This window comes from Gastrolobium bilobum, unplaced genomic scaffold (assembly GCF_033153095.1).
Source record: "Gastrolobium bilobum isolate Gb01-03AN ecotype WA unplaced genomic scaffold, APGP_CSIRO_Gbil_v1 utg1885, whole genome shotgun sequence".
NCBI classification, from domain to species: domain Eukaryota; kingdom Viridiplantae; phylum Streptophyta; class Magnoliopsida; order Fabales; family Fabaceae; genus Gastrolobium; species Gastrolobium bilobum.
In genome coordinates this window covers 191803-219122 of record NW_026899589.1, presented here as the reverse complement: position 1 = coordinate 219122, position 27320 = coordinate 191803, and the positions used below count along the sequence as shown (strand labels likewise).

General features: G+C 34.2%; 4 protein-coding genes across 6 annotated transcripts; all 4 read right to left on the bottom strand.

Annotated features, from left to right (window-relative positions):
* Positions 1 to 2556: 2556 nt before the first annotated feature.
* Positions 2557 to 7231, bottom strand: LOC133291752 (uncharacterized). 2 transcript variants are annotated; one of them, XM_061490066.1, is made up of 4 exons: positions 6751 to 7231; positions 4724 to 5480; positions 3173 to 3220; positions 2557 to 3099 (listed from the first exon to the last, which is right to left on the bottom strand). In XM_061490066.1, exons 1-4 carry the CDS (start codon positions 6960 to 6962, stop codon positions 2779 to 2781), a joined length of 1338 nt encoding a protein of 445 aa, XP_061346050.1. In that variant the 5' UTR covers positions 6963 to 7231; the 3' UTR covers positions 2557 to 2778. The 2 variants fall into 2 exon arrangements, with proteins under 2 accessions (XP_061346050.1, XP_061346049.1); XM_061490065.1 differs by having other exon boundaries at positions 4724 to 5509; positions 6780 to 7231.
* A 2655-nt stretch (positions 7232 to 9886) lies between these two features.
* LOC133291775 (amino acid transporter AVT3C-like) lies at positions 9887 to 11688 on the bottom strand. The gene has a single exon (XM_061490101.1). The coding sequence runs from the start codon at positions 11497 to 11499 to the stop codon at positions 10234 to 10236; it is 1266 nt and encodes a 421-aa protein (XP_061346085.1). The 5' UTR covers positions 11500 to 11688; the 3' UTR covers positions 9887 to 10233.
* Positions 11689 to 15187: 3499 nt separating this feature from the next.
* Positions 15188 to 17373, bottom strand: LOC133291786 (pentatricopeptide repeat-containing protein At2g17525, mitochondrial). Its single transcript, XM_061490116.1, has one exon. It carries the CDS (start codon positions 17119 to 17121, stop codon positions 15547 to 15549), a length of 1575 nt encoding a protein of 524 aa, XP_061346100.1. The 5' UTR covers positions 17122 to 17373; the 3' UTR covers positions 15188 to 15546.
* Positions 17374 to 18815: 1442 nt separating this feature from the next.
* LOC133291769 (probable protein phosphatase 2C 47) lies at positions 18816 to 22920 on the bottom strand. 2 transcript variants are annotated; one of them, XM_061490092.1, is made up of 4 exons: positions 22275 to 22920; positions 20518 to 20712; positions 20026 to 20231; positions 18816 to 19864 (listed from the first exon to the last, which is right to left on the bottom strand). In XM_061490092.1, the coding sequence occupies exons 1-4, from the start codon at positions 22467 to 22469 to the stop codon at positions 19309 to 19311; spliced, it is 1152 nt and encodes a 383-aa protein (XP_061346076.1). In that variant the 5' UTR covers positions 22470 to 22920; the 3' UTR covers positions 18816 to 19308. The 2 variants fall into 2 exon arrangements, with proteins under 2 accessions (XP_061346076.1, XP_061346078.1); XM_061490094.1 differs by having other exon boundaries at positions 22299 to 22920.
* Between the last annotated feature and the right edge of the window lie 4400 nt (positions 22921 to 27320).

Here is a 27320-nt window from a genome sequence, read left to right as displayed (position 1 = left end):
CAGTCTTCTATTATTGACCATGCCTCATTGCTATCCTGATATTACCACGTTTTAGATGACGTAAATTTATCTGCGAATAAATATCTTTTTTGATCCCTAAAAAAAAATACAATGCTTGCTTTAGTCCTTTATAAAAAAAATTAGTGTAAGAAATTCAAAGTGGACTCATTTAGTTGGTTTCTCACAAATTCAAAAAAAACCCATATTAATTCTTCAAAAGTACTAAAATGGATCCACTTTAAATTTCATAGGACCAGCCAACTAATTTTTTTTTGTAAAAGACTAAAGTGAAGACCATGTTATTTTTTTGTTAAGGACTCAAAAAGGTATTTATTCTTTATGCGGAGATAGAAAATATAGAAAACAATTCAAATAGATAATCCATGTATTTGGCTAACCTGCAAACTCAATTTCCTTTGGGGTTGGGAGGATTGAGATAACAATCCTTCTGTTTCATTTCCTGCACCATTAGATTGAGATACAAAGTTGAATACCAAAATACACAAACATAGAAGCAAACTGAGAAAAAGTGAATTTTAGTGTACATGAAGAAAACCATTAAAACAGAAGCTCTGCGATGACATATAATTGAAGGGTTTTATAAGAATTATGTTGTAGGTAAAGTGATTGTGTAATGTTATAGAGATTAGTTTTGAGTGCCGTAGTTTTTTTTTTTGCTTAAAAAGTGTGAGCCTCACAAAATGTAAAGTGTGAGCCTTACAAAATATTATGTATGCAGAAATTTTTTTTGTGTCATGTTAAACGATGAATGCAAACCCATAATTGAAATTCTATGTACATAATATTTGTTGGGCTTTAACTCGCCGACACGGCTTCTTAAATTTATTTAATTGTGAGTATGACAAAACCTCCTCCTATAAAGGCTCAATATGTATGATTTGGTAAGGTAAATGAGTTGTGTTGGTAAATTCAAAGCATTACAGTTTTTTGGCACATAAGTTACGGAAATGATCTGTTTATAATTTTTTTTTATAAATTACACTAAGTATGACCGGTCATACTTTAATCAATAATTTTAAATACGTGACTTTAGTGCAGTTTGACCGGCATACTTAGTGTAGTTTGTAAATAAAATTTTTATAAATATAACTTTCCCCAATAACTTATAGTTTGAGAGAGTTTATTGCATTTTAGCCATTTTTGATATAAAGTAAAAAAATAATATTATCTGTATAGTTTATTAATTACATATTAATAGAGTATATTTGTTTTATACAAAATTAAAATAATTTTATTGAATGTTATACTTATTTTAAAATTAAAGTTTGTATAATTTATATTCACTTTTAAATCATGCAAAACGTTTGCATTTTGAAAAAAAGAAAAAGCAAGCAGGTGGAAAAAACTACTCATGATAAATAACTGAAAATGACATAATTTTACAAAACATCTATTTAAGTAAAATCTAACCTAATTTATTTCTACCCTTAATCTCATTAAAAATTTTAGAATGAAAAATGTGGGAAAAGGGCAACTGAACTTCCTTGGGTCCACCCCATCATGGCTCCCAGGCTGTGCTAGCATCATTTCATTTTAGGTCTATTTAAAGCTTGAAGAATGCACCAACGACTAGTGCAAGTTTGAGAACAGACATTAGTGGTTTGAAAATTCTAGCCCACATCAACAATTTTGAGTCTTTTAAAGAGATATCATGGTTTGTACTAAAAAAGAAAAAAAGAAAAGAAAGAGATATCATGGTTGTTAACCAAGAAAGCACCAACATGCTTTTTGAAAGAAAAAAAAAAACTGCGTGTCAGACGCCCACACGCTCCGACTCGTTCTGACGCGCGTCCGATATGCGGTCAATATTTTAGGACACACGGTCAATGTTCCGACACGTTCCGACATGCAGTCAACTTTTTTCAACACGCAGTCAATGCTTCGACATGCATTTGACACATTTTTTTTTAGGTCTAAATTTTATTTTATTAACTAAAAATAAAAAATTAATTTATAAGTCAATTTTTTTCTATTATGGAATTTGACATAAAAAATTAACAAAGTATGAAAAATTACTTTTGCTTTATGTTATAGAATTTGAATATTTGATTGGTTATATAACTTATTATGAACTGTTATATGTACTAAATATAAATTATATTATATATATTAAAAATATTATTTAATATCAAAACGTATTGTAAGATGTCAAAATATGACATTTTTTAAAACTAACATATTAGCGTGTCGTGTCGTATCGTATCCTTTGTTGCTGCAACATAGTTGTTAACAAGATGTTAATATATTCTAAAATCGCAAAGAAAAAAGACCAGTGGTTAGGCCACCAGAAACAATAGCCACGTTAGAATCAACAAATTAATTTCTCCAACTACGTAATCTGTGCGCTTTATATGCTGAGTTCAACTTCAGTGGGGGGGGGGGGGGGGGGGGGGGGGCGAGGGGGGGAAGTAAAAAAAAAAATTAAGATTTGACTTGAACGAATCTCATGACTTACTATGTTAGATATCTCTGGATGAACAAAATTAAGATTTGACTTGAATGAATCTCATGACTTACTATTCACGACACGTGAATATTATACAAGCAAATTCTGTTGTCAGATATCTCTGTTTGAACAAAATTCTTTACTATGTTACATCTTTGTAGTTAATAATCCAATAAAAGAATCTTATTAAACTTGAACAAAGCAAAAAGAAGAAGTAAAAATACAATCAATAGTCATCCATGTAGAAGGAGGGGCTTCAAATTTCAATACGTGACTTTGACTTTTACCAGGTCAAAACACATTTCTCCCCTTCACTTTCCCACTTTGATTTGAAGGTTACTCATCCCAACGTTAACCTTTTCCACTGTTGATTCATTTCTCATTTCATTTGGAGTTGACTCCTTGCAGTTCAGCCATGGGTGTTGCAGCCATTGTTGTGCAGTTGGTCGCTTCTCAGGTGCAAAATCAAAAAGTGGCAAAAGAAATTCTGAAAACTCATGAGCGTCACTTACTGAAAACTTATATCTTTCAATCAGCAATTTGTCAAGTGGCCAAAATTTTAGCCTTCGAATCCTTTTTAGATCCCCATGCCTGTCAAAGAAATCCTTGGATTGAGCTCCAGCAATAGCAATCTGCAACTCACAAGCATTAGATATGCCACAATAGCTATTCAAGAAATAATATATACAGTGGGAGTGTACATACCTTCCGGGGAATCTTTCCAAGGAGTTCCATCATCAGGGCAAGGTGATCCTGAGATCAACACAAGGCACAGTTTTATTATTCTTGTAACACATGATCCGAAGTGTAGATAGAGACTGGTGCACAACAAGTTTAGGCAATCACAACAGATGTATGCTTCATCAACTACATGAATGATCATAATTTCCCTTTTTTTAACAGAGCAAATCAAAGAATAGTTCTGACTCCAGCAATTGTAGTTATAAATTATATATTAATAGCATCAAATTGATAGAGTGCGAGCCTTGGAGCAGCAAGAAGATTTCTCCTTTGTAATCGAAAGGTAATTTTGAGAAATAGTCTCTTTGCAAAAAATGCAAGGGTAAGTAAGACTGCCTACAATTGACTCTCACCCCTAACCTGGCAAAGTCTAGGAGCTTCGTGTACCCCGGGATTTGCTCTTTGCCCTTTAGCATGAAACTCATAATGCAAACACCTACATCTTGATCATTTTCTTTTTAACATGATCATCAAAGAAGAACATTTTAATGGTAGAAACTATAATTCTATAACTTTCTTATATAATTACTTCGAGTTAATATTAATTGATCGCTAGCATGAAACTTCAAATTTCACCTTAGGATTATAAAAACTCATTTTCAGAAATAAAAACAACACGAAATTTTCCAGAACCAGAGCACGTATTTTTTTAGTTCCTCTCTCACCAGAGGCGTAAAAGGATCATAGATAGATAGTGACAAGGAATATTTTTAGATAAATTGTAACACGTGACCATTCCCTGTAAAGTTATCACACATGATCTGGCAACAGAAGGAATATATAATAGTCCTGGCACTTGAGACAGAAATTATACAATTACTATCACAACTATTTTCTCCACTCAAATGAAAAAATGCTTAAAGCAAAGACTGTAGAAAATTTGTTAACCTGACATCTAATGCACTGGTATTACAATTGATTGAGCAAACTCTGTTCTTAAGTATCTTTTTATCTTTGTTTCCACAATAAAAGTAATATTATTGTATTTATAAATATTAATGATAAAAGTTAATATGATTCAACACTTCTTTTCATATCATTTCAGATAGTCACCTCCCATTAAAAAGGCCATGTGCTTCACACCAAATACAAACCAAACGCCTAATTTATTCCAGATAAAGTGTTGTGAACCTCCCCAAAAATTTAGCTAGGTTGCATATTTCCACAAGGACCATGCAAAGGTACATTTAGCTAGGTTGCTCCAACCAAATGTACCATAGTGTAGATAGGTTTCATATTGCCACACAAATTTAGCCTCTTTACTTTTACAGAACCGTGAAAGCTAATCATCAAGAAGACAAGAATTATATCAGGGACCTAGGGCACACCTAAAACACCTCTCAAGAACTCATTAACCAAATTCTTAAATCATGTTATCTATACATAGTTTTGTCTTCAGCAATGGCAAGGAAATTAAGATAAAAAGTTCATGCTAGAACATTTATCATAGATTATACATGCATAGGATTAAGAATGAAATTAAACCATAATAGTTTATTAGCAAAATCATCATACCTCATCCTCACTAAAACCTTGTCCACCCTTGGGTGTAAACAACATATCACCAGTGGCAAGCTCAAAAGCAATGCAAGCAAAAGACCACATGTCAACAGAGAAGGAATAGCCAGCCTTCAGTATAACTTCAGGAGCTCTGTACTGCCTTGTCTGTATTTCTTCTGCAAACTGCTTATTAGCCCAACATGCATTTCCAAAATCTACTATCTTGCATCTCACATCAATCCCATCAACATTTCTACCAGACTTTGCAGCTTCTCCTGTTCCTCCCATTGAGTCTCTTCTTCCAGATATCTTAGCAACTGCCATCCTTGCTCTCCTCTTCAACTTTTTTTCAATAAGACTTGAAAATCCACCATTTGTGTTTCCCTCAGGCCGCTCTAGAATTGGGGAGAGTCCAGATCTAAAAGGGTCTTTGGCAAGATCAATGGTTGAAAGTAGAAGAATGTTTTCAGGTTTTAGGTCAGTATGGATTATACCAAGTTCACTATGCAAGTAATCCAAACCAATCAAAATGTATTTGCAAATCTCCCTAACTTTATTCAATGGAAGACCTTTGTAACGGTTATATCTGATCAAACGAAGCAAGTTATCACCAAGAAACTCAAGGACCATGCAAAGGTGCTGCCCATTTGGACCTGTATGCTTAAAGTGGTCAATCAATTGGACAACATACTTCGAATTTGAGGGGTCACCTTCAGCAATGGTTGAAAGAACATCGATCTCATGAAGGGCAGACTGAACAAACTGGGCCGCACTTTTCTGGATCTTGAGAGCAACATATGACTGAAAACCACAATCTTAAAATTAGAAGAAAAAAAAATGAAAAAGCACATAGTGGTGCACAAAAATTGTAATAAGTCAGAAACAGTGAACAAGCCCAATCAACAAATGCAAAAGAATAATCAGAAGCAAGAAATAGCCCATGTTTAGGAAATACCATAACAAAAATAATAAAAGAAAATTATCATTTGGTTGGGGAAAACTCAACGAGAATACATGCATAGCCATAAATGCAAAGGATGGACTTGCAAGGTTCTTAGCAAGAGTGCCTGAGAGAATGTTGCCTTGCCGTGGAACCACCCCACCTGGATCAATGGATAGTGAAATAATGTGTATGCTATACAAGTTAAGCTTCTTCCATTTATCTTCTTTCTTTTGGCTCGGCCCATTTTTGTTTTCTATGTTCAAGCATGAACAAGATCCTACAAGAAGTCTATGGTGATTGTAGATATAAAAGACTCCTAAGCCTTAACGGTGAACTCCGCCGAATCAGCATTTAACTTCAGAACGACAATTATTTCCATTCCATATACAGCTCACTATAATATTTCCAATAAAATTAAATATATCTCTTCGATACAAAAGACAAATAGTGTCTCGGTTACCAAGGAACACAGAGAAATCTATGTACAAGAGCACCAAATCAGTATCAACGTGTTCAAACAGGTAGAGACACATTTATTGCTCCTCTGCATGCGGACAAATCTATGTAAACCAGGTGGTCACATTTTGCGAGGACCATCATCCCCCCTTTTTTTGGCTATTCCATCATGTAAGTATTTTTAGGCATTTGTGACACATGTTGAGCAAAAAGAATGGATCATAGTGGCAAAGGGGGAAAAAAATCAATATCAATAACCCAAATAATCTCAATTCGATCCATTTAATGAAACTACGCCCATAGGTCCGAAAATGACATCAGATATACACATAACAAGATACAGTAACAAGGTATCAGGAAAAAGGAAAGAATAAAGCAAGATCTTGGAACCTCCACACCATTCAAAGCAGACAATTTTAAACTAAGAAATATGCACACAATCACAACACAGCCAGCACACAAGTTCATAACTCCACCCTTCCCATAGATTCCAAAACCAATTGCATTAAGGAAACAAATTCAACAAATTTTCAAATCCAGAACACCAATCACAAGCCAAAATCATCTTTAAAAAAGAAAAGTGAGGGGAAATTCAAAACAACCCCTTTGGAAGGAAATGATTAAAAAAAAAAAAAAAAATCACAAAAGAAGAAGATTAGGGATCAAACATACAGAGGTGTTAGTATCGTAAGCAAGCCACACGGTGGAGAACTGACCCCAACCCAATTTCCTCTGCGCTATGTACCTGCCGCCGGCGAACTGATCGCCGACCCTGACGGCGTGGTACCCTCCTTTCCGATAAGAGTCGAATCCCTCATCATCTTCCTCCGACCCTGATGACGATGAGCAAGACATCACGCTCTGATCTATTCAGATTCGCCAAAACAAAATGAAAGATCTTATTTTTAGCTTCGAAATTGGTAATGATTCGTTTTTTCTCTTGTTTTATCAGATAAAGCTGTTTTCTTTTTTCTTGCTTGGACGTGAAGTCTTTGTTTAGGAGGTTGGAGTGTTTTATATTTGCGGTGTTTGTGTGTGTGGCCTTTGGAAATCACGTATGCAAGACCCTCTCTTCAAATTCTCCACTTTTTTCTCTCTGTGTTTTCTTTCTTTGTTCATGTGGGTGTTTGCTGTGAATGTGGGTCTTCCATTTTTCATGCTAGTCTAATTTCATAGCCAATCTTTTTTGTTACATTTGTACCCTTCATCTTCTTGGGTTGGAAACTTGTGCAATTGACCATTTTTGGGAATTTAATAAATGAGATTAATATTTAATTGAGGTAGACCAATTACATTTTTCAAGGGGTTATGGGTTGTTGTCCTTTGCTGCATCATGCAGCTGCATTTTTTAATTATACTTTTTCATGTTTTTATTTTTTATTTTTATTAGGCACACAAGGAACAAGCTATCTTACCATCCATGCTTTTATAGTTTTATGAGTTGAGAATTTTATTTTATTTGTTAGATTTGAACTTTTATATATTTAATTTTTATTTATTTGCTTTGAGGGGATGACAGTGGTAGAGTTTTCTTGATAGTGGTTATTCATTTATTTTTTAAATGGTTAAGGTTGTGGGAAATTTTTTATTATGGATACTGAGTTTGTGTGGAATATAAATATTCTTGGTTGAGTTGGTCGAGTGAAAGAATATAAATATGTTTAGTATTTTAATTTTTGTAAAATAGTTTTCAGATGCTGGTAAAGTGTGATTAAAGGGATTTACTAAAAAAAGTGTGATTAAAGGGAAAAAATGATATGTTTTTCTTTTGATATTTATATTCCACACAATTGAACATTGGCATAAAAATATTATTTCAAACATGATTGAATCTAAAAGACTTTAATTAATGCAAGCAGTGGTAAAATCACATGTCAACAAGGAGGTGTGCATGCAACTTGCTGGGGCAAAACAGAAGATATATAGTATTTTTTATGATATTTTACTGTTATTACAAAAATTTAAAATGAAATATTATAATATGTAGACATGGTCTAATAGTATTTAAGAATTCTATATTTGACACTTAATCACGGTAGGGTTCCTGAATAATAATGATCATTGAATAGAACTACTTGAAAATATCTTGGATATTTCTTATATTTTAAAATTTTTATAAATATATAAATATTTTATAAGTTAAATAAGAGAAGATTTAAGAATCTCATTTGCGGTATTTAAGTCCACCTTTCTCTCTGTGCACAGAAGAAGATGAAGTAATTATAGATTGTCTAGGCCTTATGCCGTAAACAAATTTACATTCATCTTCCTAACTATATTTTTTTTTTCTTTTGATCATAGTGATGCAAAATCTGAAATTATTAACTACATTCATATAAAATTTAAAAAATTTATCAAAATAATACAATAAGATGTGAAAGAATTGTGAGCGTTCAAGCCGTGTATGGAGTGATATACAACTTTCAACTACGCCACATGACAGACATGCATTTATTTATGCACAAGTCGCACATCTCACCTATAAATAACTTCAACGCGCACGACCCCCTTACACGTCTCATTACACTATTTTGATAAAATCTTTAAATTTTAAATCAATTCTATAAAAAAATACTCACTTATATTAAATGGGTCAAAAATATTTTTTAAATGTAAGGTTAAACTTAAAAAAATAATATTTATTTTGATGTCCCTCTTCAAAATTATAAATTAGGGCATCATAAATTATCATTGTGACCCACATTGTTTTCTAAATTTTTGAACAATTAGTCTTTGCCGTGTTTGACAATTATTACCTTCCATAAAAAAATTCTCTTAAGACTATTATCTCATATACTTTAAGGGGAACGATATTGTGACAACTAAATTGTGTTACTACCAAGTGACTATCAATTAATCTCACCGTTAGATCGATTATGTTGATCCAACGGTTATATTTATTTCTATCTTTGTATGGTTATGATTTCCCATATTTAAAGTGAAAGCATTAAATATGAAAAATCATAACCATACAAAGGTAGAAATAAATATAAAGTATTAAATTTGGGAAACCATGACCATACAAAGATAAAAATAAATATAACCGTTGGATCAACATAATCGATCTAACGATGAGATTAATTAGTAGTCACTTGGTAGTAACACAACTTGGTTGTCACAATATCCTTCCCCGTACTTTAAAAACAACTTTAAGTTGAACTAAGAAATTTTACTATTTCACATATTTAATAACTTGTTTTTTACTGCTATTGAGGAACTATTTGATGTTAAATATTCTGTTCATCATCCTAAATACTTTTTTTGTTTTAGAAGAATTTAAGATCAATCTCTAACTTCTTAATATTTTTAATCAATGTCAATATATTTCAAACTACTCATTTAATGCCTATTACAAGTATGCAACATTTAACCAATAACTCATGATTTAATTGTTGTCTTTATTATTGAAGCTACTAAAGAAGATGCCAACTGCTCTTAATGACATTGTATTTAGGCGAAAAGAAGTTATAATATTTTACAAAGTTAAATTCAAAAACCTAATTACAATTTAAAGTGATTTAGAGCTCAAAGCAAGAAATAACCAATATAGTTGCCATTTTAGAACCATGCTTCTGGTCATTGAATTGCACCAGGAAAAAAAAGACTAACCTATCTGTCTATAATTAGGTCAAACATGACAATAGTCAATAGGTATTGCTCAAGGGCGAGGATTTCACTTTGATTTTTAGCTATGAAAATGCAAAAGTATCAGTAATGCACATATGGCATGAATCAAATTTCAAACAGTAACTAAAGGAATATTTCTCAAAGTTGGGGTACATATCTTACCTTTTCTTTACACATTTCTTATATTCAATTCCAACAAAAAGGAACTGCCAGTCCAAAAATAGAAACTTGAGCGGTAATTTTTACCAAAAAATAACAGCATAACCACAACAAAGAATAGGTAGCTCTATTATTACAGATGAACATTATCATATTCAGTAAACAAAATACTTCAGAGCAGCATCAAATCTCATAGAGAACCTAAGTAAAATAGTTCCTGCTCCATTAAGGAAAACCAAGTTTATCTATCGGCATGTGACATTTTAACATAAAAAAAATCTGAATTTCATCAAGCACAGCTGTTTCCAATATAACTGGAATAAAGAGGTTTTCTACCAAATCAGGCCTTAGGGGAAAAAATCTCCATTAAGGTAGTCCAGGTTCCGGAAACTGCAATAACGAATCCAAAGACCACAATTGCTCCATCCAAAACTAGACATCTCCAACCCAACTCCTCCTTGAAAACTATACAATGAAACATAGCAGGCAATACAAAGCCAAGAACAACACAGATGCTGCTTCCTACAAGGGATATAAAATCTGCAAAATTAGGCACCAAAAGTGCCACCAAGCTTACCAACAACACAATCAACCACCTCAGCCACAAGCAGTATCTAGAGGCACAGAGCCGTCTCTCAACCACCTCATAAACAGGGTTCATCATCAAAGGAAAAGTGAAGAACAGGTTGATGCAAAGGCCTAACTGTACCAGAGCACTTATCAGCCCTGGACCCAGATTAGTAGTGATAATATCTTTGGTTTCTTCACCAAAAGCAAAGTAACCCAAAGCTCCAAAAGCACCAAACAAGAGAGAAATAAAAGTCATCCCCAAAGCCAAGACTCCACCAAATTTCTCTTTGTCCTTAGTCTCAGATTCTAAGGGCAAAACCATTCCTATGCCTTCAAACGCATACACAGCCACACCTATCCCATAGAAAAACACAGAGAAACCCCTAAAAGTCTCCAAAGCAGGCCTATTCTTCAGAAAAACAAACACATCCTCCACCATCACAGCACTCTTAGCTGAAATATCAACAACATCAGCAAATATACTCAAAGGAGCCAAATGGGTCAGAGTACGAATAGAATTCAACCCCAATTGAAACGGAAAACAAGCCCACAGAAACAAAACCTTCGGCGTCAAACCAAGAAAAACCGGCGCCGTTTCTCCGGTGAGAAACGCTAAAGTGGTGGAAATGAAAATAAGGTAGCTCACACAGAACCCTGATTGAGAAAGCACGATCATGGCGTCAACGAGGAATCTACCAAATGGGCCACAGATGGCGAAGCCCAGATCGCCAAAAGAACCGATTTTGGAGAACCCCATGATGGATTCGAGCTTGCGGCGAGTGCGAACAAGGAGCATCATGCAGTAGTATGTGAGAAACGCAACTATGAAGAGCATGAGTAACCCCATGACCCAACCCGTTCTCTTGAAGCTATAGGGTAGGCCAAGGACTCCAGCGCCTACTATGGCGATGAAGATGTTTGCGAAGGTCTTGAATTTGGAAGAGAGAGGTGGTGCCTTGGCGAGAAGAGGAGTATCTTCTCGTGGGTAAGGTGGTAGTGAATAAGATGATGAACCTGCTTCATTCTCAAACCCCATTGGTTTCAAGTAATTGATTGTGATTCTGTGAGTGGATATGCTTTGTTTAATCTGTGTGATTCTGAGTTGTTATGTGGCTATTGAATTGAATCTGCAGCAGAATGAAATTCTGATAAGTTGAAGGATTCTTGAAGATGGTGTATTGAGTTTGTGATTGTAATGATCTTGACCCGACTTAAGACTTTACGAGATATGTACGCAAACGCTAATATAACAATGGATTTTATAAGAGTTATATAGTAGGAAAAGTGACTGTGTTCTGTTATAGATATTTGTTTTGTGTGTCGGAGTTTTATTTTTTAAAAAAAAAAAATTGCGGGTCCCACAAAATATTGTGTGTAGAAAAATTGTTGTGGTCATATTAAATGATAGATGCAAAATTCTATAATAATATAAGGTGGAAAATGTGAACTTAATAATAAGAAGAAGAAAATATTATTTTATTACAATTAAGAGTTCAGGTGGAACTTGCCAATGTCCTTCCCTGCTAATTTCGAGTTTATAGTTGAAAGTTTTGAATCTGATCCCATTCCACCGTCTGCATCTCAAATCTAATAAAATAATCCTATTGGTTTATTAGATTTGTAAATGATGATATAATCAACCAACATTAATAGCGGCGGCTATGGTTTATTAGATTTGTGTGTCTGTGTCGTTACATTGTTCAATGTTAACTTAAAGAAAAAATATTTTGTTATGTTATAGCCTTATTGGAGATGTTTTTTTCCTCTACTAATGATCTTTTTATTTTTGTACTGTATTTCTTTTAATATAAATATAGGCCTCATATAAGATGTGTATTATTCTCGTATAAACAATTTTTATGGGAGATTTTTTAGTTTAACAAAAGTTTTTCGAGTGCTTGTATTGTTTTTTTAATAAAAATATAGTATGTGTATTATTTTTTATACTTCAATTATGAAATTTTTGAAAATAAGAATGAAATAATCAAAAAATAATACACAAGTCATATTTTTATTAAAAAAAATAGGAAAAAATTACTCTCATGTTACATAGGATAAATTTCTCGTCTTACATACCTTTCGATAACTGTGTCATTTTTTTATTTTTTTTATTTTTCAGGTGATGGAGCCCACAAATTTAACTCTATGACATAAGATAATTTATCTCTTTTAACATGAGATTAATAATACCCATAAAAATATCACATATACCTAATAAACTTTATTTACGTTTTTTGTTTTTTTAGTTTCACATATTTCGTCATGCATTGCTAGAAACCATTTTTAACGTAATGCATATCTAAATATTACAGATGCATCAATTATCAACCACAAAAAGAATATTATATGATGCATCGACACTGACACGGGACACGAGACACGATATGTCGATACGTTAATTTTAAAAAATGTCATATTTTGACACGTTGAGACACGTTTTGATATTAAATATTGTTTTTAATATATATAATGTAATTTATATTTAATACATATAACAGCACATAATAAGTCATATAAACAATCAAATATTCAAATTTCATAATATAAATATAAAAAAATAATAATTTTTCATACTTTGTTAATTTTTCATATCAAATTTCGTTACAAAAAAAATTGATTTATAAATTATTTTTTTATATTTAATTAATAAAATAAAATATAGACCTAAAAAAAATGTGTTGGAACGTTGACCGCGTGTCGAAAAAAGTTGACTGCGTGTCGGAGCGTTGATCGCGTGTCCCAAAATGTTGAACTTGTATGAGCATGTCGCGGTATCGGTGTCCCACATGACCACATCTGTCCGACACACATTTTTTTAAAATTTGTGTGTGTCTGTGCTTCATTAATATTTACAACCTCTTTTTGCTTATCATATCTTACAACTAAATTTAATTATTTATTTTCACTAATCTAACGATTATAATTAAATAAATCATATTTATTTAATATTTTTTAAAAATTAATTAATTATTAATTTCTAATAAATTATAATCGTTAGATTGATAGAAATTAACCGTTAAAATTTAATCATAACAGATTATAAGTAAAAAAAGTTATAAATATAACCCCGCCTCTCTCCAAATATATGAAGTTCAAACGTAATACAATTTTTTTCGCCAACAATAATGTTATAACCTGAAGGGGGTTCTCATAGTTGTGTCATTCAGGCATAAACATATCATCACTCCTCTCCACCACAAGAAAACAATTTTTAGTGTTTTGGGCGTATGTGCTCCTTCTGTTAAGGAATTGACATAAAACAAATATTTTTTTTCAAGAAATTAAAAAAAAATATTTTTTTTTCTCTCCTTTTTCCTTAGCCATTGTTCAATTTTAATTGCTTCGTACCACTGCATCAATAATGTTTCCAAAGCACCAAAATTCTTCTCCACAGGAAGAAAGAAGTCGCAGGATGAAGCATCCCATAAAAAAGGAAAAATATGTGATTAAAAAAAAAGCTCTTTGTAAGACATTTAAGTAACGTTTTATTGGACTTTCAGTGTGGATGACCTGATTTTTATAAAACTTATTATTAAAATCTATACATATCATATAATATCAAGTTGAAAAATGCATATGTAATAAATAGAAAAAGAAATGAACAAAACAATTAGAATATAAAACGTTACATATGCTACAGATATTATCAAGGAAAGAATTTTTCTTAATTTCTTAAAAATTTAAATGGAGTTAGATATCAATATTTTATCAGAATTAGAAAAGACTCTTAACCTCTTTGAAAAATTATATATAACTCCACTAATAAAGTTCTGATATCAATCTAATGGATTGGAACCCATATCTTTATAAGATATGAATCAAATCCTCAGCGAAATGTACTTATCTTTTTTTGTTTTAATAAAATGTACTTATCTTTGTCGGCGAGAAAGGATTTTTCTAACATTATATTTTACATCATCCTTTATAACTTGGAACTACATTCATAAAAGACCAAAGAAAAGGACAGCCACTTTATGTCGATTCTTTACACCTTTCAACAGACGTGTGTAAGTTTTGTACCATCATTCATGTTCACTAGAAGCTAAGAAAAAGCATTGGAAATTATCTTAAAGATGAGGAGCAAAGCAAAAAAGCTAAATATCCAGGGCGTAAGACAGTGACAGGCTAACTACACTTGCCTAGCCATCACCAACCAAACTAGTCAAGTGTCCGTGTGCCCATTGATGAGTTTGAACTTTGACGTCATCCAGTTCATTATCTCATGTTGTTTAACAACACTAAGAAAATGTGAAATATGTGACTTCTGCATAACAAGAAGCTACACAGATAGATAAGAGGCAGCTATTGAGCTGTGATCTCAGGTTGAATCAAAACCATGATGCTAGAAAAGGAAAATGAAGAATAATAGTGTGGACTATGGAGAACCAAGAAGAATTTAGTTCACACTTAGAAATGGTGAATTCTGTAGAAGACAACTCAATATTTCACCCAAGAGGACTCCACCACGTTATGGAGACCCATAATTGCTGGGATAAGGTCTGCAGGAAGTGCTTAATGTTATATTTAAAAACCGTTGATAAGCATTTACACCGTTTCTACCTAGTAAATTAGGGAGGTAGTGATGGTCACCTACCCAAAACTTATCAACAAGATTGCACAAAGGGACATGTTTTCAGCAGATCAAATGTTTTCAAAGATTTTATAGTTTTTAGAAGATTTCGTCACAAACTTACAAGTTACAAGAATACGTATTTAACAGGGTAGTGAGTATTAAGAGTGTTAACCTAAGAAATTAATTGCGGAGGCTAGTTTGCACAAATCTCTATCACTATGGGGGACAGAGTACAGTATATCTAAGGCTATCTGTGTCAGTCATCAATATAATGGTGTATACTAATATCTTCCTTGAAGTTCAGCAAAAAATCTGAAATTACACCGGACAAACTACTTCTGCTGAATTCAGATGATCCATCCAGAAATAATCTACGAAATTTCCCACATAAAACCAATAACCCATATGGTATTGACAATATAATGCTGCAAGCTGATGTCACAGTTGTTCAAGTGAAACCACCACTGGGAACAAATTTAAATTTTCCCTAATCCACCAGAGCAGAGATCACTAAAGTAGGTCATCTATGTTGAACATTTTCTTACTGAAATGTTTTTCTTGGCTCAGATTGTGTAGCAGTGAATTCCAAATAAGAAGGTCGGGAAGGATGCCCTTCCCAACCATTTCTATAAAGACCTGCAAGGCTTTCTGAAGGTCCTCCTTCCTACATAGGACATCAATCAAAGGACTGTAAGTTTCTGTATTGGGTACACAACCTCTTGCGGTAATGTCTTCCATGAACTTCAAGGCACTCTCAACTTTTCCTTGTCTGCAAAACTCAGTGATGACAGCATTGAAGGTAGATGGAACGGGAAAACAGTTATTAGCAATCATTTCATTCATCAGCTCAACTGCCTCTCGGACACTACCTTCTTGGGAAAATCCATGAACAAGGCAGTCATAAACTAGAATACTTGGAATTCCACCTTCATTAATCATCTGATCGTATACCCTCTTTGCATCCTCAACAGTCCCCTCCTTGCAGTGCTCTAAAATCATCAGGCTTCTGTCAACAGCTCTAGGGAACAATTTTGCCATCTTTATTAGAAACTCAGCTGCCTCATCACAATGATTTTGTTTAAATAGACCATATAGTATGCTATTATAAGGACTGATGTGCCCTCTAGAGCCTTCTTTGCTTTCCTCCATTAGCTCCAAAATAGAAAAACCATCTTCGATTCTTCCTTCTGAACACAAACCTCTAATTATTGTATCAAACGTAATGAAGTTCCATTTGATCCCATCTGTTTTCATATCATTAAAAAGATTGAGAGCCAAATCCAACATCCTAGACTCACAAAAACCAGATATCAGTATATTATAGGTATCTACATTCGGAAGATGGCCTTTACTCTCCATCTGCTTCAGGAAATGAAGTCCAAGTTTCACTTTTCCCGCTCCACAAAACCCCTTAATCAAGGTGTTGTAAGCCACAACATCGAGTGAACCTCCCATGCCCTCAACTCTCTCTAAAAGCTCAGCAGCCTCTGTTACACGGTCAGCATTGCATAGAATTTCCACCACCTTAGTTATGGTAACAACATCAGGCACAAAACCCATGCCAAAGCTCTTCTCCAGCAGCACAAGAGCCTGAACCAAATTCTCTTCTTTACAATACCCAGATATCAAAATATTAAAGGTAACATCATTGGGCTCTTCCATCTCATTCACCAAGCTCCTAGCCCTCCCAATTTTCCCATTCCTACAAAGTGCATGGAGCAAAGTGTTGTAAATCACAGTGTTCGGGGTTACCCCCCTAGACTTGATGAGCTGCAAAAGCTTAAAACCTTCACCTATCCTATTTGTGGAACATAACCCTTTCATTAAAATACCAAAAGTATAATCATCCCCTTCAACCCCACTTTCCATCATACTCTTCCTATAAAACTCCCTAGCTATGTCAATGTCCTCCTTGACAAGGACATCCAAAATTGAGTTGAAAATCTTCAAAGATGGGTTGCCATGAAACTTGTACACCAAGTCAACAACTTTGAGGACTCTTCTAATCATTCCGGCACGGCCGAGGCCACGGATGATGGTGATGAAGATGTCGTCGCCGGGGGGAGAGCCTATTGAGTTGGGCATTTCGTCGAGCAGTTGCTTGACATTGTCGAAACGCCGAAAAGCACAGAGCTTGTGGATCAAGGCGCGGTATGTGGATTGAGAATGAACGTAGTTTGGGATTGTGGAGGCCCATCTGAAGGTTTCAATCGCCTTGGAAGCGGATTTTTGGTCTAGAATGAGCTGAGAAACATGCTCATGGCTTGGGACTGAAGAAGAATTTGAAGATGAATGCACTGTGAAACACCTCAGAAAAGGGGTTGAAGAGAATTTAGAAAATGACAACGCCTTGCACAGTTTAAGCATCTTATGATGTCTCTGCTTCGCCAAAACTTACTTTTGGAGTTGAAAGGAAAATAGGACAATCTTCGAGCATTCTGGAAGCAACAATCATTCTCGCCAATATGACCTTTTTTCATGTTTGTTTGTTTGTTTTTTTTATTTTGGGAAAAACTGCCTCTTAAAAAAAGTAAAAGAAAAAAATATTAAATCAAAATGGGTCAAAAATAGAATGATAACAAAAATTTCATATAATCCTCTAATTTTTTTTTTAACTGATTAACTCTTTTTTTAACATGAGGGTAATTGAATATTTATGTTCACATGAGTCTAGTATTTATTTATTTAATACTACAGGTATAAATAAGTCACACATCTTGTGAGGGGCTTATGACCTAACTTACATTATGTTAGACTTGACTTAATATATATAGTTAAATGGAGAAGGTTATACTTACAACCTATTTTCTTTACAACCTCTTACAACCATATATCTTAACCGTTGACTTTCATCAATCAACAGTTAAGATTTTCGCAAATTAAATTTATTAATTAATTATTAAATCACAATAAATGATAACCGTTGATTGACAGAAATCAACGATTAAGATATATGATTGTAAGAGGTTGTAAAGAAAATAGGTTGTAAGTATAACTTTATCTAGTTAAATAGATCATGCTTAAACCTTTTAAAAAGATATGCCATAAACTTTCTTTTAATAGGCTTATAAGCCTATAATTTGGCAAATATTATTATTATTATTTGTTTTAAATAAAACAAATAAAAGTATTATTTAAATAATTTTGAATAATAAAATAATACTATTTTAATTATTTTTTTAATTCTTGAATTTTTAATAGGCTTATCAAGTTAAAAGATCAAGCGAGACATAAAATATTTTACATAAATTTGACATATTTAAGACAAGTTTGGCTCGATCCAACTCATTTACATCCCTATTTAACACTAGGATAAAGTACCTTTCGAATTTTCAACAAATATCACAAGACTCAATTTAATTCTTTATGGAAAAAAGTGGACTCGTGGTCCCTCGAAATTCAAAATAGATTCATGTTTATATTTTTGAGGGACTAACGTGGATCTTTTTTCAATTTAGAGAGACTACAATTTTGATTAAGTGAAACTACTTTGAATTTCGGAACAACAACAACTAGATTTTCTTTTTCTAAAGGATTAAAATAGGCATCATGATATTTTTTGACCACCAAAAAAATACTTTACTCTTAACACTATCAAGCTTTTTTATTTTTTCCTTTTTTTTGAGATTCAATCCATCTATGAGCTGTTATACAACAAAGTTGAGTGTACATTGTATTATAGCTTTAAAAGTAACACTCTGTGTTTTTTTATGCCAAATGCAGAAGTGCCGTTTGTTGGTTTTCTTCTACTAAACGTGAAAACAAGTCAAAGTCAACAATAAATAAAAAGGTGAATATTTCTTACAAATTTACAATGGCTCAAAAAAGATGAAAAAGATAAATTAATAAAAGGAAAAAAAAAATACAAAACATTTACTTCATAGTTCTTTTCACCTGTGAATGAAAGTTTCTGTTGTATATTTGTATCCCTTCTCACCATAGAAAATGAGAAAACTGGCAGAAGGAGACTTATTGACGAGCCGTTTCTCAAAAATTGGACTTGAGAAGCTTGCTGTGTATACAAGGCCTAAAGAATGTCTAAAGGAAGCTGGGTGATATAGTTCTTGTAATAATCATATAGTACAATACAAGTGAAGAAGGCTCTGAATCTGATTGGTACTTCCAAATTCAAGTTGTGAAACATTATATGATTGACATTTAAGCAAACAACAATCTTCAAAGGCAGCAGCAGGGATAGCAGTTAGTCAGAAAAATCCCCACATATTTTATGAACACTCAACTCAATCTGTACAAATCACTAACAAGTTTTATTCATCTCCCATTCAAGACACCCTTGAGAAGATCAAGGCCTTCAGCTGAAATACTCCTCCTCCTATGTGATCTAGGAATTTCAATTTTAGGAGGTGGATCTTTAGAGAAACATACCACAACAACTGTAAGATTGTCACATGTGTTGCGTTGGAGGGCCTCAGTAACAAGTGCCTTTGCACATGTTGTGGGATCATTATGCTGCATGAGTTCCCTCCTCACCATTGTAACAGCACACTGGCTACTCATCACATCCCATAATCCATCACAACCCATTATAAAAAACTCATCTTCTTCTGTCAACACAATCTCCTCCAGCTCAGGCTCAGAGCTTAAGGGACTTTTAGACCCCTTTGAACCTTTTATGTGCCAATCTCCAAGAGCACGAGCCACTGATAATTGGCCATTGAGGTATCCATCATAGATCACACCACCCAGTTTCTCAATTCTTAATCTTTCGGAAGTGCAATTTGGTTTATGGTCTTTAGAAAGTTCAATGGCTCTTCCTCGTTTGCTCAATACAGCACGAGAATCCCCAGCATTGGCAATTAGCATGGCCCTGCAAAATTACAACATCAAGAATGTCCATGACAAAAAAAAAAAAAAAGAGAGTAATTGAACAACTATTACTTTACAACAGCTAGCATATATGAAAACCCATATGCAAGAAGCAAAAGGGCATAGGTCTGAATTGAGAATAACATGGTCTTTAGTCCTCACCTTCCCAACACAATGGCTACTAGAGCGGTGGTGCCTGAAGAACTATCAAGAGCACTAGCATCTCTTAATGTAAGATCAGCCTTCACAAATGCACTCTTAACAGCTTTCTTAAGGCCAGATGGAAAATTGGAATCTTCGATTATAAACTTAAGGATGTTCTTTCTGGTGAATGATGCTGCATCAATACCACCATGTCCATCGAATACCTGTATATTAACAGTACACACAACTTCCATGAGTTTCTAAAAAGGCATGCAAATGGCTAGCGGATTAGAATATTAACCAATGCATATAGTCAACTAAATAATTTCTACAAGATGAAGTTCCTGTTTTAATTGTTGTAAATCTTTTAGGCCCATGTGGTTAATCAGTGACAGGAAATTCATTTGTATGACCTGGAAATAAGTATCTTGGAGATTACTCCACTTATGAAGAGAATCATTCCATTAGGTAAATAAAATGATCGATTTAACTCAACATGAAGATACATACCCCATACAATGCTGCTGGAGAAGGAAGGTCCTCTTTTGGACCAACACATTCATGAAGAGTATCAGCACATATGAACTCATCCTCCATGTACTGCTTTGGTCCTTTATCAGAGCTGCTTCCAGACCGCAATATAGGTGAAAACTCAGATTTTTCTTCTGTGCTTGATTTCAAGCCAATAATATCAATATTTGATTCCTTGACAAAAAATAATTATTAGTTAAAACTATAACAAAATATTTCGGTTTAAAAAGTATACCACAATTTGAACAAATAAACAACCCATTATCTTTCTATGGAACTACTTCAAGGTTCTTTACATGGTATCAGAGCCTCGCCGCCCCCCACTTTCTCTTGTGGCGTTTCTTAGCACAAGTAGGCTGGGCCTGTTGCATTGTCCACTCTTCAAGCTCAATGGGTTCTCGTGTGAGGGGGCGTGTTGAGATATATAGTCCCACATTGGTTGTATGTGCAACTAATGTGGAGTTTATAAGGTCTTGGGCACTCCCACCCTTTGAGCTAGCTTTTGGGTGGTGACTTCAAGGTTCTTAACAGAACTAAAAATGCATTTCTCTTTCCAAGCTTTCACAGACATAGACACTCTTCTTGAAACAAAGTGGTCAAAACAGGGATATGAACTAACATACACAGGAAGTTGCTCTAAAGTTTAACAGGAAAGCGCCATGTTACCAGCTTCCAAGGGAAACTATCCTAATACTGCAGCTTCTATTATCATCCACAAAAATCACTAGAAACTTTATTGACATTTTGCAATTAGCTTCAGATTCAGTAGGATCCTAGCCTCTTCTGTAGTACAACAACTAATAAGTCCCAATAACTAAGGAAATAATCTGTTCTAAGCCTTCCTAAATCCTAGATTTCTATCAAATTTCGCTTTCATATATGCAAAATGAAAAGCTGTCCTAAATCCTAGATTTTGGGTGGTGACTTCAAGGTTCTTAACAGAACTAAAAATGCATTTCTCTTTCCAAGCTTTCACAGACATAGACACTCTTCTTGAAACAAAGTGGTCAAAACAGGGATATGAACTAACATACACAGGAAGTTGCTCTAAAGTTTAACAGGAAAGCGCCATGTTACCAGCTTCCAAGGGAAACTATCCTAATACTGCAGCTTCTATTATCATCCACAAAAATCACTAGAAACTTTATTGACATTTTGCAATTAGCTTCAGATTCAGTAGGATCCTAGCCTCTTCTGTAGTACAACAACTAATAAGTCCCAATAACTAAGGAAATAATCTGTTCTAAGCCTTCCTAAATCCTAGATTTCTATCAAATTTCGCTTTCATATATGCAAAATGAAAAGCTGTGTATGCTGCACAGGTTTTAAATTACAAATTATGCTGAGGTATCATTCATAGGTTAAACTCTATCTCATTTCAGCTGCGACATCTTAAAAAACATAGAGTAGCTATAAGTCAATAGTCGAGATCGATTATTTTAATCAAAGAAAGAAGGGGACAGCTAGTAGTTCAAAGCTGCATCATCAATTTATCAGAATGTACGATGATACTTGAACTCACTTGACTCCAACATGTTCATTCAGACATCTGACTCATTAACTTAGTGGCATGCAGCACTTTATAATTTTCTGCTAGACAATTTAAGTAGGGGGAAAAGAAAAACGTAAGTTTGGGGGATGCAAATGCTGATCCAAAACATACAGGTATGCTGCAAAATTCGTCAGCATATTCATCCTCACCAAAGTAACACCACAACAAGCGTGAATATAAAAACAACATGGGATTTCATTATACTAACCGATTCAGCCAACCATGAAGAGCTGCTGCAATGGCGCATAACCGAATGATCCCTTGGAGGTTTCCCAATATTTTGATTTAAATTCCCCACAGTATCACCATTCTGATCCTCCATGGCATAACGACCACTCAATATAGTTGTTTGAGACGTGCAATTAGTCCCTTGTGCCATCCTTGTCCCATAACACAAATCTCCCAATCACCCCAAAACCAAACAAGAGCTTAAAGATTTGTCCTTTACCACAAGTTTCCCAAAGAAGAAAACTTTTTTAAAAGAAAACTGCCACAGCCGACAGAAAATCCATTTTTTAAACAACCCCAGAAGATCACACAGCAAGAAACAGCTATTCCAAACGTGGTTTGCACTTGATCCAAGAAAAAAGCCAACACTCAGGAAAACCCAACAACGTGAGAGACACAACACAGATCACATGAACATGTTCTTTTGGGACCAAGGGATGAAAGAGAGTATCCTCTATTAGTTTGTACAATTTATAGAACCAAACACATGGTCGTGCCAATGTCGGAGCTTTGTAGCATTAGAGATCAAAGGGTGAACGAAGAATAAAGAGCAGAAAAACGAAGACCCAAATAGAGAGAGAGATAAATGGATATGAGAGAGAAGTGGGAACCGTTAAGAGGAAAAAAGAAGTGGCAGGTAAATATATATCATTATAAACTGATTGGCAATTGCAGGTTTTGCGCTCGCCATTGTAGCGCTTGAAAGGGAGATTGCGCAAGTTACACGTGGCTTCTTGTGCTCGCCATTTGTGTTCATTGGTTGACCGTATGGCCTTGTGGCAGTGCGAACATCTTAGAATCTTTTGATCTACATTTTATTATATGAATGTATAAATTCCATTTTAATTTCATTTTTCTGTTATGCCATATAGATTTTATCTAGATTTTGTCTTAATGCATTAGTCTAACCACGTTTGGTACAGAAGAATTTTTTTTTTTCAAAAATTTCGATTTTCAAAAATATAATTTTTATTATAATAATATTCAAAAATTAAAAATTTTAAAAAATTTAATTTTCCAAAAATTCAAAAATATGCCGCGTACCAAACTCCCTCCTAAACGTACATAAAATTTGATTCGATTCACTTTCTTTCTGATGAAATGATTATCTTACTTTTTAAATTGAGATGATTTAGTGATTTACTCTTTTAAAGGCAACATTTTGAAGTATAAGAGTGTGACCCATATGAAACAAAAAAAAATTGTGCTTTGTTACAATAAGAGATGACAAAATGGGTCGCACGTAGGGATGATAAACAAGTTAGGGGTCTTTGGCTCATTTCGTGAAGGTCTGAGCTTATATGTCTAATATTGGTTATTAGAACCAGACTTGGACTTGTATAAAAGCTCGTTTAGTAAAAAGACCTCAGGTTCCAATTCAAAAGTTCGACGGCTGGCCTAGTATATTAATTTTTATTTTTATTTACATTTTTTATATTATTTGTAATAGCTCTCTCTCCTCTCAATTCATTTCACCTCTATTTTATTAGTTAAACAGACTTTTTGAATGATTTTGTTCTATATTATATTTTTTGGATATATATTGAATTTATGAATATTTAAAGAATTACTAGTGTTGTTGATTGTATATTCTGTTTGGATAAAATTTTATTGTCTTATTTTTTTCTAACAGGCTAAATCAGGCTTCTTCTTTTTTTTTTTTGTAAATAAGGCAGGTCACAGGCCGATAATTATATTCGTAACAGGTAACAGGCTTGGTAAGGCCAACACATTTAAACACAGGCTTAGCCTTTTAAGACCAAAGTTCGGCTCGTCCCGTTAACACCCCTAGCCGCACGCCATCTTCCGTCATCAATTTATTTACAAATGAATCAATTTGTCCCGTCCTGTTTTTTATAGTGAGCTAAGCAAGTCAGCACGTCTCGTCTCGTTAACCCGTCTATTTTTTTTTTTAGTTTTCTTTCCTTTTTTATTATTTAATTATAATTTTAATGTTTTCTTCAGTTTGTGATGTTGTTGCATTTTTTTCCATATATTTTTTTTAAAATTTTATTACACTAGTGTAGTTTTTCATTTACTATTAATCTGACAGTGCAGCACCATCATTTCTCAACATTAATGGTCAATTTTTATCAATAAGAAATTATTAGAATAATAACTTATCACTTTACTATGTATTTTTCTTTATTTTTAAATTATATTTTATTCATACGTTAAGTTCCAATAAAAAAATAAAATTAATCGTAGAAGCAATAACATTTTAGCTTTTTAAAATAGGTTCGGTTTTTCTACGATCAATGTAGATAATTCTTTTACATTGAGTCTAAAACGGCGTCGTTTAGAGGCGGAAATCAAGATATTTTGTAATTATAATTTATTTCAGGGTTATAATAGTCTTTTTTATTTTTATTTTTTTAATTTTTCAACCCAAAACGACGTCATTTTGGGAGCGAATGTATTATATTTCACTGTAGAAACATTGAAGCCTTCTAGGAATTATAGAATTTTATTTTTTTAGTTGCTTAAGTATAGTGGTAAATAAATTTTTATAACAAAGAGTTCAGAAACAGTTGGAAAATAATGTAAATTAAAACCTTTAATTAATCGCAAGAGTATTTGCTTTCTATATGAAAATCCATAATTAAACATAAAAGCATTTCATATACGGGGACTTGGAAACTGTAGCTAACAAATGAACAAACCAAAAAAAAAAAAAAAAAAATCTAAAATAGACGAATATTAGCCCCTGTAATATAGGCTCATTTTTAACCTTTTGTTCAAGCAGTGTCCTCCTCAAATTCTGCATTAAACCTTTTGTCTAATGCTTCAATTATCTTTCCTTTAGTATGCAGGCCCCCAAACCCAATTAATCAGATTAACCATTTCCAAGCACAACCACTCCATAGCTGAAAACATCAGCTTTATCAGTTCCCATTGTTCCAGCAGTTAATGACGAAACAGGGCTCTTATCATGATCCAAATTTGGTAAAATATTGACTTATATATAGTGCTAGTTTACATGTATCGGTCCGAACAGGACTGTCTAATTTCCGACACATGAAATGAAAGGGCAACAAAGGCAGCAGATGGTGATTGTATAAGACCAATTTATTCTACCCCAACGATCATTAATCAATCAGAACAACCAACCAGGAAACAAGGGAAATGCTACATCAACAAGGCCATCATATATGCCCAGATGGCAAAACAACTATATAAAGACAAAATTATATAGCACTTTAGTATGATAAGAACAATATAAATCCAATTCTGCAAGAATTTAAGTGGTATGCCCAAACTGAAATACTGTCCAACTCAATATGCCAACTTGCCACATAAGGCTATCTACAAGTGTTGAGTAGTTGACGGAGTAAAAAACAATAAGCTACATCCAGTTATATGCTAAGAGTATTCATTAAAAAATAAAAAAATAAATTTTTTATCACACTCACTGAAGTAGGCAATGATAAGTGTGCAGTTTGCAGCAAAATGAATTAAGGAGGTTTCAAATACTGTTTCTAATCTGTTAACAGCATTATTCTCTTGATAAGGTTGTTGCGGTTTGTTATGGCTGCATGTGCTGGTTGCTGCCATATTATTTGGTTGTTGCAAATATGTTCAGTTATAGTTTTCGATTGTATAGGAGAGCCATATATTTCGGTTATAGTTTGTTTGTATATTATTTTCTGTTTTGTAACAGCAAAGCTTTGTAACATCAAAAGTCTATTTAAGAGACTTCATACGAATGAATCAAACAAGAAATAGTTTCACAAAATCCTTTATGGTATCAGATTAAAGTACGATCCAAAATTTTCTTCCGCTTACGTCTTTTTTTCTTTCTCATTTCCGCATGGCCAATTTGGAGTCTTCCCCTAAGTCTGCGGCAACTTCAAACACAACTAAACCTATTCAGAAATCTGACATACGCTCCCCATTTTATGTTGCTCCATCTGACAACCCTGGTGTCTTACTCACCAATGTCCTTTTACGAGGAGATGCTAACTACGATAATTGGAGCAAAGCCATGAAGAACGCTTTGCAAGCCAAGAACAAACTTGGCTTCATCGATGGCTCTGTGAGTGCTCCTGAGGATCCAGATTCTGATGACGCTCATTTTTGGACCGTTTGTAATTTGATGGTCAGTGGCTGGATCCATAATACAATAGATCCTGCTCTTCAGCCCTTCATACGCTATTTTGATACAGCAAAACTTCTTTGGGACGACCTTAAAGAACGCTATTCGGTGGAGAATGTCCCGCGCACGTTCCAATTGAAGAGTGCTTTGTTGGGTGTCAAACAACAAGGTAACACTGTCAGCACGTATTACACTCGTCTGCGTGCAATATGGGATGAGCTTGAAGCATGCAAAACTGTCGCAGCTTGCCCTAGTGGCGAATTATGCCCGGCTACGAAGCATGGTGTTGATGAAGCTGAAAAAGAACGCACTTACTTGTTCTTAATGGGACTTGATGTGTCCACTTTTGGTCATCTACGGACTCAGATTTTCAACACTTCTCCCTTACCGTCTCTGAATAAGGTGTATGCCATGGTAATTCAAGAGGAAACTTATAAGAACCTCACCCGTTCCTATTTTGAACAATCTGATTCCGTCAGTTTTGCGGTTGCTGCCAAACCCTCGTCTGCTCCTGCTGCTGGTTCCCATCCGTCTTCCTCAAACAAGCGTCGCGGATGTACCCATTGCGGATGCCAGAATCATGACGTTAGTCGCTGTTACGCCCTTTATGGCTACCCTTCATCAGCTGCTGGACGTGGTCGTAACCGAAACAAACCTCCTCAAGTTACCCAAACTGTTAATGCTACGGTTATAGACCAGCCTGCACCTGCACTTTCTGCGTCTTCTGCTCTTACGCCTGAGGTCGTGCAGCGTCTCCTCTCATTAGTGGAACCAGTAGCCTCTTCTCCTGAGCCTCTATCTGGTAATAAATTTATTCCCTCATTTTGGTTAGTGGATAGTGGTGCTTCACGCCATATGACGGGTGATCTGAATGCTTTACACGACACTCACTCAATTAAACCATTG